We start from the raw sequence: 11,314 nt of genomic DNA, 5'->3' as shown, positions 1-11,314 counted from the left end.
GGAGAACATATTTTTTTATAATAGACATTTTATTATAATTATTTATTTTCTTCATTTTCTTTATTTTTTTTACTTTGTTTTTGTATTATTTATTCTGGAAGAATTTACTCTTTTATGACTTCTTTATTTTATTTCAACATCCTAACCAATCCGTTTCGGGTAGTTTACTCATTATTCAGCTCATAGTTCTGCAAAAATTAAAAATAACGCATAATCAACAGTTTTAAATTTATATGGACATATAATAATAACAATTATGAGTACATAAATAGAATGATAAACCAGAACAAAGAATAGAAACTAAAATAAGTTATTTTAAAAATCACCTGTTCCATATCGTTTCATAATACTTCATGCTTCCTCATATTCCGGTTATTTCCGGTATGGACCAGTCTGAAGAATCGTTGAATTCGGAAAAAATTCGGATATAACGGAAAACATTTTACTATATTTTAGCTTAAATATAAGTTTTCCTCCTTCAAAGAAGCGAGCGTTAGATGTTAATTCAAAAATGTTCATTAAGAAAAGGGATGTTACTTCATTTTTTAAATACATGAAACAAAAAAAAAAAAAAAAAGAAAGAATCCCATAAATTTTTCCAGCTTTATAAAAGTCGTAGAGCATTAAATTCTTCATTAGCTCTAGTACCAATACTAGAGCATTACAATTACTTAGTTTCTTCCGAAGTTGTTATGATATTAGGGTCCTTTTACATGTTTTTGAAGGTGCGGAAAATGAAAATTCCATTAATTTTAAAGTAACGCACTCATGTATTTTAGCTTTTTAATAAATTATCTGTTCTAATAAAAAATATGTAATTAAAAAGCCGTTAAGTTAAAATAAAACCGATACGTGGGGGAGCGATCTTAAAATCTATATTGCCTCTATTTAATTCTTATATTCAGGAAAGCAAGGGGAGAAAATGGAAAAAAAATATATATATTATCAAGTAACTAATAACTAATATACCCTTTTGAACTGTGTTAAGTGAATATTTTAGATTTATAATTAAATTACTTCAGTTTTTTGTGTGTAGGACTTAGCAAAGATGGGAGAAACTATAATTCTTGATTTCCTGAGGATCATCCACCCTCATATTCATGGAAACAGCTGAGGACAGGAATCATCCGGAGGAACGATGGCATGCATATTTTATTTGTTTTTTATTTTGTACATATTTTAATATTTATTACTTTTTTTATATATTTTATTACTGTTATTTTAAATTATTTTTTTCTATTACATTTTATACATATCAGTTTTTTTTTAAATTTTATATTAATTATCTGTATTTGAATGCATTCATATGGTTTTATCCTTGTAGATAATCGTTGAGTTTTTTCCATTTTAGATTTTAATTGATTAGTACTTATATGTGAAAATATGGTAGATTTTTATATGTATATATTGTTATTTCGTTTACAATCTTTATTATTTATATTTTATATTTTATGTATGTTAAAGAGGGGAAAAAAGTAGTGTATTGGGTCAAAGGATAAAATATAATTTGATAATTAATAAATAATGGAATGAATGTATAAAAAATTAGAATGAAAATATAAAAAGAAATAAAATCCTGTATTACTATAAATACTATATTACTATAATATTAGTAAACTTATATATTTACTATATTATGAGAATTGTCTAATTAGGTATAGGTATGCTGTATATTTAGCAACCCAATACAGTTGGGCAGCAGATCTTTTTTTTTATAAAGTTTTTCTTTCTATAGTTATACTATTAATTTATGCTTTTATAGGCTTCGGTTAGTACTAAAAACTTGGCTTAATATTTTATTTTTATAATCACCTTGATTTGATTTCCCGGTTATTTCTAATCCTGAAATTAAATATTTGAGAAAAACGAGAATGTAATGTGAATGCGAAAATGAATGGTATTGTACTGTATTGCCAACTTATTCAGTATACAATATCGATTTCAAGTGCCGAGACAAATTAAGAAGCCAGAAATTAATACTAGCGGTCAGTGATAATTAAACCGTTTTACTCAAAGAGCGTTTGATTGGTGGAGGGTAGCGTAGTGGGGCGGAGGCGGTGGGCGTGGCGGGGAGGCGGGGCCAAACCGAACGGCAGACGGCGGCATGGCTAGCGGGCAGGAGGAACAAGAGCAGAGGCGACCATCCTCCCCGAGGCAGTTCTTCAGGAGGCTCTACGAGGAGCGTCCGGAGCCCAGGAGGGAGAGTTGGCAGCCCGTATTCCTCCCACCTCCCAACCACGTCTTCCCTCCCGGTCTCACTGCATTCCGTGAGTAGCCAAAGAATTATGAAGATATCCAATCCTCAAAGGTAGTAGTGCTTAGTTCTAGTTCCAGAATAGAGAAGGTGGTTTCTTAGAACCCCATTCTGGTTCTATATGAATATAGCTCTTGTAGTGATTTTTTAAAAAAAATTATAGATATTTACATTAAAAATCTAGTAAATTTATTGTATGGTACAGGCAAGTAGAGAAACTACCCACTGGTAGCACTCTAATAACATTTCTACTTTAAAAGATCTGGAGGCCATCTTCTTTTCAGGCGCCTCGGAGGATTGTCCGGAATTAGTAAGGCTAGGGATTTAACAATGGAAGGATTGATATCTGGTTCGTGGCTATTGGATTTAAATATACATTTAAGGTTTGGACGAATTCCTAAATTAAGTGTGCAAATATATCCCTGCCTCAGTTCAACATTGTAACATCTCACAAAATGGTTATTTTGAGATATACATACCTTTTTGTTGTTTTTTATTTAGTCAGTTAGTTTTTTAATTAATATATTTTTTCTTCTCTGTATATAAGTGATAGTTAAATGCGACCACACTATTTTTTGGCAAATAAATGTTATTATAAAATTAAAATGAACTTTGTAATTGTTCTGAAGGGACCTAGTCCCAGAATAATATACTATTTTTTATTTTTATTTTAAGCAATAAGGATAATAGTACAAGAGCTGAAGAGGAGAAAAAAGGCAGTCATTTCACCCTCATTTTTATTACATTAATTAAAACTAAGATATAGAGCTCCCTATGAAAAATTAGTTTTTTTTTAACGTTTTAAACAGGCGCCATTTTTTATCTTCCCTACCTATACTTGGCAGGCTCATCAATTTAGACTAGTAATTATAAAAGTTTTCATTAAAGTAATCAAAAATTGGGGTGAAATAACTGCCTTTTTTTCTTCCTGGCTCTTGTACTTGTAGTATCTATACAGTTCAAAATTGTAATATCCTAAAATATTTTTTTTTAATTAGATTTTATGATATATGCTTTGCTATAATTCTGTGTTTTACTGTACAGATCTTACCGTTATTGCTAGGATTACATGCATATCTCCAAATAACCATTTCTTGAAATGTTACACTGTTGAACTGGGATATATCCGGTACTAATAATTCTATACTTAATTAATATACTATAATTCTTTACTAAGCAAAATTTCTAGTGCTCATAAAATTTTCACTGCCACCCTAGAAGATGAAAATTTCAAATATATTTTTATTTTTCTGTAAAAAATTACATTTTAGGATTTCTCCAGGTGTAAATAACGAATATCAATCTGACTAGAATACAACAGCTTAACTAAATTTAACAAATGTGCATATGAGAGCTATCGGGAGAGATCGGGCACGCTCGGTTGTCTCCGATTGTCTTATCTCTATTTCTTCTTTAGTTAATTATTGAATTTACCTTATTCAATTCTTCATATTTGCCCATTTTTTATTACTATTAATTATGAAGAACTGGTTAATTATTTCAAAAAACAAAATTAAATGTACATTCGAAGATGATTTTTTGGAAATTCGCTAATTAAGAGTTTCATCTTCATTCTATGCTGATGTACCGAATTTAATAGAAAATAATTAAAATAATTTTGAGAAAATCGAAAAAATGTTAAAAACGATTATATAAAATGGCGCTTCTGGTTAATTGTATTTATCGAAAAATTGCTGTCACATTCCTGGAATATATACGCCTTAAATATGCAATTTCAGTCTCGTACTAATGTTTTACTTTTGTTTTTGCATGAGGTTGTTATCATTCAGACAATTTTGCTTTACACAAAACATGTATTTTTGTTAAAGACTACATTTCAAAATTTCGCAATATCGCGATACTTCCGTTATTATATGTCACATTCAATGGTGTTAATTAAAGTTAAAAAATCAAAGTAGTTTAGTGCCATACCAACCCTCAAGTGTATCCCAACACTTTTTACTCACAACCATGAACTCAAATTCAGCCCATCTAATTACTACAAAGTCTTCTTAAAATTTTGCCCTATTACAGTAAAAGGAGAAAGGTTAGATCTTATATATTATTTCATTATTATTACAATTTTTATTTATATTTTTTGATTTATGTATCCAATCTAGTATTTCTTTTAACCAATTTTTTAATTATTTTTTCCTTTAAATGTATGTATTACTTTTGTTTTGGTCAAATGTATTTATTTGTTTCTTTTACTGTAAACTGGTCAACTGCGGTGACTAGTATTTCTCTGGTTTGATCTCACATCGCTGTCTAATAGTGAATTTGTTTAGCGGGTCACTGGGGAGGATCTGAGAGGAGGAATTCGGGAGAGTGAATTTGTCGATCAAATGAAATAAAAATTGTGAAATGGAAGGGACAAAAAAAAAGGAATAACTGGAAATATTTATTTAGTGTGTAGACTGGAATTGATTGTAAAAGAAAACTGTGGAAAAAAATGTTGTCTTTCTATTTTATTATATCATGTAAAAATATGTAATTTATATATGTCCGATCACGGATTGATTAGTATGCTGTGTAATGTAGCAACCTGATGTATTTGAGCAGCATGGATGAATAAAGTATTTCTCTCTATATACATGTATATATTTATTAATTTTCTGCTATTTCGGATTATTGGGATTCTGAAAATAAAAAAAAAAAAAGTAGGGCTGAAGACTAAGTACGTGGATATTGTCAAACCTATTAAATGATAATAGCCCTCACATTCCTGAAATATTTGATTACTCACAAATATGTACGAACACATAAATAGTTTAATTTTTTGGCATTTGTTGCAGATAAATTAATTTCACTTATTGTTATCGAATTAAAATATGTATACATTTTTCTGTTTCTTTTATCTCTCAATTTTATTTATATATATTTCTCAATAACAATAATTGCAATTGAATCCGTTAATATATTCTAGTATAGATGTGACAATATTAGGAATGATGAAGTCGGACAGCTAGGCAAATATCACCGTTGCAGTGGATTACATCATATATTAAAAAAAACCTAAAAAAGAAAGTTAATTTAATTACGTACAACTAGTGTGAAACCTCTCATAATGGACATCTCTCTATAAAGAAGCCTCCTCTTAACGGACAATTATATCAAGATCCTGATAAACAAAGTACAAATTTAATGCATTCGAACCTCTCTGTTACGGAATTCCTCTATTCTGGATCCTGACATCAATTTATTTTATATTATTATAATAAGTGGAAAATTTTGAAGTCATTTATTTTAGCAAAAAGTTAGAAATATACAATAATACTGTTCTTATAGAGATACCGAATATATCAGAGTATTAGCGAACATTTGTATTAAATAATATACATTATGAATGAATGCATTTAATCATTAATTTGTTTGTGAAATTACGCGAGGATCAAAATTTAACATGAAACCCCATTTATGAGACCCAAACCCATTTTAATGGACCTTAACTGGATTCATATCAATACCTTATAATCCCACAAAGCAATCAAAGGGAGAAAACATTCTGAAGTATATATAATACATTTCATGTATTATATATATGAAGTATTGATTTTTAATGAACGGTAAGAAAAAAAGTGAGGATCATAATTTAACATGAAATTCCATTTTATGAATTGAAAATCTATTTTACTTTCATCTATGTATATATGGAGAACAGACCCAGCTCATTCACTGATATAGTGATCACTCTAAAAAAATTTGTGTCAATGAAGCCAAAATTTTCAAATGTTCAAAAACATTGATGTATCGATCATAATCATCCTTACCATAAACGTAAATATTAAAACAAACTGACAATTTCTCTATATCTATCATTTGCGCCTTCAATGATTACAAACACTATTCCGCACTATTTGTTTATAAGAGTTCTTGAGATTGGCCTTGCGGGTCCAGCGTTCAGGGGCTCTTAATATAACCGCTCAATTTCTTATCCGAGAAGAAATTTCAAAGTTTAATTTTATTATTATTTTATAAAAAAGTCATAATTTTAATAACTTTTAAATTATTGCAAACAGCTTTAAAAATGTTTGAAGGCCTGCTTAACCGTTTACATAATTGGGCAATGTAATCTTAAAGGATTATATAACTGTAATTTACATCTCTAACTCACGAAAGAATTTTTTAAAAAATAAATATGAATTAAATTATACAATCAGAATCTGAGAAAAAAATATACATATGCATCAGAGAAAGAAAAAATACTGAGAGACAATATTAGAGATAAATTTTTAAATATTCAAAAATACTATTCCATATTTAAAAAAAAAAAAAAAGATTTACCTATTTACAATAAATTATTTTATATATAACCTTTACACTTTCTTGAGGCTGGTTATCAATGTTTAAATGAAATAAATTTTATCTAATTTTAGTCTCAAAACAATCTATATTTCTTTATAAGTCCAACGTTTCAGCAAAGCTGGGCACCCTCAAGAACGGTCTATCACAGACAGCTTTTATTATAAATATAATTTTTAACAATTCTAAACAAATAATAATATTATTAATAAATTATCATACCTTAAATATAACTTTAGAACCACATCAATATTGAAAACCTTTATGCAGGCTATTCGGCCCAGTTCATTAATCTCAGTCCACAATTAGCCCACTATAACAGCACTAGTGTAGCATGCAACAAAAAACCAGCACACATTCGATTTCGAAAATACTATGCTGATACTATTAAAATACTACTTTAAATAAATAAAATAATACGTTTAAAAGAAAAATACTTGAGTTCATTAAAATATCAGAAAACATTAATTATACAGTGAATTTTAAAAAAGATACAAGATATCTGAAGCAACAGTATGCAGAGATTATAAGTAAAATTAATTTATGAAAAATATGGGATAAAATTAATGTCGATTGATAAAATTAATTAACCTTGATATGAATTGTAGTAATAAAAAAATAGGAAATTTAATCAAAATATAGTTGAGATAAATAAATTAAATACCTGACCTGAGTGTGGGTAAGGTTACAAATATTGTTGTGATAAATTATAATAGTGAAAATTAACTGTTATTAAAAACTTTAATTATAAATTTAACTAGAACAATTGATAAAATATATAATTAAAGATTTCTTTTTAATAAATTTATATGATTCCCTAATGTTTTAATAGGGTAATTGTGGACTGAAATTAATGACCTAGGCAGAATAGCCTGCATAAATTTTTTAAAAATTGATGTGGTTATGTAATTGTATTTTAGGTATGATATTTATTGATAATATTGTTGTTTGTTTAAGATCATATGTAAAATAAAAGCTGCATATGATCGATTGTCCCAGAGGATGGGCGAATTGGCCGAAACGTCGGACTTACGAAGAAATACCGATTGTTTTGGTACTAAAATTAGATAAAATTTATTTTATTTAAACAATAAATTATCAACAATTTATTGTGCCTGTACTGAAATACAGTGTAAGTATCATTGTATGCTAAATTGGTATAAGGTGAAACACGGTTGGAACAGAAAAAGAGTAACAATTAACATAGGGTTTATATATAAAAAAGTAAAAAAAAAGTCCTAACATTTCCGGTACTCCCAAAAATATATCTCCCATTTATATACAAACTATGCCAGATATATCAAGATGTCATTGAACCAAAGTTTTTTTATCTTTGTGATTTCGACAGGTCTTCGAAGATTAAAGAATGCCGGAGTCCATTAAAAGCTTAAAATAATTTAAAAAATTGGAGAAAAAGTACAAATTTTGTTCGTGACGTAAAAATCCAATCAGTGAACGTTATAAACGTGAGATCATCAATTCTAACTTCGAAATACCATTAGCTATTTCTAACCTACGCGATGAATCTAAAATACTTAGGTCGCAAAATTTCATACTTGTCCGAGTATAATTACTTTGCCACTTGTTTTTTTAATTTGAAAACAGAAAAAACAACAAGAAACAAAGTTGAAAATTTCCAAGGGTTCCATTAATATGCACACAAGTTAAACTTTATTGTATTTTTTTTATTTATCCAATAAAAATACAATTATAATAAAAAATAATTATTGCAAATTTAAACGATGCTAATTTCTTTAAGTTTTAAGCGTAAATATTTGTATGTATATTCACATCCAGGCTACGTAATAAAGCTATGAATATTTTAGGCTTCACCATATCGGTCGATAACTGGTAGGTAATAATTATTTTCGGTGTTTCTCACCTATAAATATGTATATTATTTTTAAAAATATGTGTACATATGTTTATTTAACACTATATTTAATTAATATTATACTAAATTAACGTCATATTAAATAAAAATTATATTTATACATATAAACACATACTTAGTGAATCATGAAGTCTCTAATCTCATAAAACTCAATAAATTGAGTTTATTTGCAAAATTCACATTCCCCATTTCAGAAAATTTTATAGTAAACATAAAAAAAATTGTTCACTTCATTATTTACTTTAAATAATTAAATATATTAATTAATATTAATAAAATAAATATTATTTTATATTAACTTGATAATTAATTAAATGATTTAATTGAATTTTTAACATAAAAAAAAACAAGAATTAATCATATCTCTCAAGAATGCCCATATTTCACGTCTCACCACAATGGCTAAGAATTAAGCCCGAATATTCCGAAAACTCATAGAGATGATAATAAAACAATAAAATGTGTATTTCAGTTTTTAATATTCACTGTCACAAGTATAACATGGACGAAAAATAAAATGTAAAAATATAATAAAACAAATGTAAGCAAAAATAAATAAAAAATTAATGGCATTGATGATCAGTGATGTTTTATACCACTATTCAAAAACAAACAACTGTTAATTTCAATAAATCAAAATTTTCTAACTTTCCAAATTCCGCTATTGAAAAAATTTATTTAAAATTTTGTTTTCTTGAAATTAAATGTTTTCTTCATGATAACAATTTTGTTGAAGTTTGCTGAAGTTGAGAGTTTTGTTGTTAGACCCTGCATATGTGACACAATTTATTTTATTTTATAAAAATGTTTTATTATTTTATTAAATACTTCATAAAAATTTAGCTTCCCAAAAATTGTGTAAGATAACTAGACTTTTCTAAAAAGTTCTTCATAATGGCATTGGGTATAACTAATTTGGCGAGCTAATTTAAAAAAATACTATACACTATCATAAAAATGTTTTTTATGGCTAGATACCGTTGTGCAGCGTTTCTGTGTTCTGCACTAGATCCTGATTTTTTTAACACAAAAGAACAGAAGTACTTGTAATTAAATTCTAATTTCATAAACATTCAGTATTAAATTATTAGTTTAAATTATGAAGAAGATGGTTAGGTTTGCGGTCACAAACAACTATTTATTTTCTGACGTTTCGCTCCACTTTGTACAGCTTCATCGGGGCTGTTCAAGATGATACCTTTACAGACTTTACTTACAGCTTTACTGAACAAGTCAGTAAAGTTATCATTTCAACTTATATAGTTTTGAATTTCTAAATGTGATTTTTTTTAAATTGCAATTTACTACTGCAGAAAACAATACAATAAGTAAATAAGAGGAGTGTTACAAACACCTGATAATCTTGGGGAGGAATCACCCAATAGTGGTACTTCAAACATTAATTTCTAGTCTCCTGGCCATCTTCTTTTCAGACTCCTCGGGTGGATTATCAGGGATTGTTAAGGATGAGAAATTAAGAACTAATGGATTAGGATGGGTAAAGAGTTTGGAATGAAAAGACTCATATCTATTTCGGTCCAAATCTGCAACGAAAGGGATGTTGTAGATGTTGATGTCTTTGTGGATGAGTTTATTTGTGACGTAATAAGGACCATCAACGATTTTAAGGAGGATTTTGTTATGCTCTTGTAATTTTGGCCGGAAAAAACTTAATATTCGTTATACATATCTCAAGAGTCCTAAATACGTTTTTATATAGCAATAAAACTATTAGTGTTTTGTTAAATCTCTCTCTCTCTCTCTCTCTCTCTCTCTCTCTCTCTCTCTCTCTCTCTCTCTCTTCCTCTCCCTCTTTTTTTTTTAACCAAATATCACCAAAATTAGGGGTAAATATTAATTGAATACGAGTTTTCGTGTTTTTGTTATTTACTAACAAAATATATATTTTATAATTATTATAACGAGATTACAAATTGATTTTTATTTAAAATAAGATAAATCTAGCCAAGTATATGCTGTTTAGGATATGCCAATGTAATATTTATCTTCTTTTATGCTCATTATCCAATCTAAAGAAAAAATATAAAATGAATTTTTTTATTACGTTTTCTACATCGTCGATCCACCATGAAAGAAATAAGACGTTTAAAATTTCGATCAGATTTGTGTGCTAAGGTTCTTTATATTTCTACATTCAGTGAGGGTTTTGTAAGTCGACAGAATTTGAATTAAAAGATACTCTAAAATATAATTCATATATACCTTTTTGAAAAGAGTCCGTTGGGAATGAAAACAGTAAAAGCTCTGAGAATGGAAGTGATATTGTGTATTTTATTAATATTGTTAAGTGGCCGTGAATGGCTGCCGGGGAGAATTCGCCCCCCTCCTTTATTGTTACAATATTGTGATGTGATTTGCATTAGTGACGCTCCAAGGGCTACAAGTCTCGGCTTAGGGCTGTACCCCCCGTCCTGAAAACATCCCAACTCCCTCTTCCCTCCACGCCCCTGTTGCAATACTCCAATATCAACAGGCATTTATCTCTCTACAAATAATAAAACTGTACTGTCGCAAGGAAGAAATTGTTTTTTAAATTTTCACTCCTGGAAATTCAAAACTATATAAAATGAAATACAAGAGAACATCATCCTCAAGGAAAGAAATATGAGCCTTAAAGCAAATATTTTTAAGATATATAATGCTTCTTTTTTTTTCGTTTCGTTCTTCATCAGTGCAAAGGGCTATGAAAAATAAGATACAAGAATAACATAAAAGAGAAGAATATAGTAGAATTACACTAAGAGAATGAAAAAGTAAAATAGAATAAACAAAAATATAACACAACGCTAAGGTTCATCTCCTTAGTAATAGTTCGAATCAAATTAAAATAACTTTAATAATTT

The 11,314-nt window shown here is 28.2% G+C and overlaps 1 protein-coding gene across 1 annotated transcript in view; it reads left to right on the top strand.

The window, feature by feature from the left end:
- Nucleotides 1-2,104: 2,104 nt before the first annotated feature.
- Nucleotides 2,105-11,314, top strand: part of LOC106682637 (homeobox protein rough) — a 27,650-nt gene continuing 18,440 nt past the window's right edge. The window contains exon 1 of the mRNA XM_014423591.1: nt 2,105-2,267. Coding sequence (XP_014279077.1) covers nt 2,105-2,267 — 163 coding nt within the window. The remainder of the gene's footprint in view (nt 2,268-11,314) is intronic.

The sequence above is a fragment of the Halyomorpha halys genome, unplaced genomic scaffold (assembly GCF_000696795.3).
Source record: "Halyomorpha halys isolate HHAL.00 unplaced genomic scaffold, Hhal_1.1 Scaffold433.1, whole genome shotgun sequence".
Classification (NCBI taxonomy): domain Eukaryota; kingdom Metazoa; phylum Arthropoda; class Insecta; order Hemiptera; family Pentatomidae; genus Halyomorpha; species Halyomorpha halys.
Note: the sequence above shows the minus strand (reverse complement) of the source record. Positions and strands in the feature narration are given on the sequence as shown.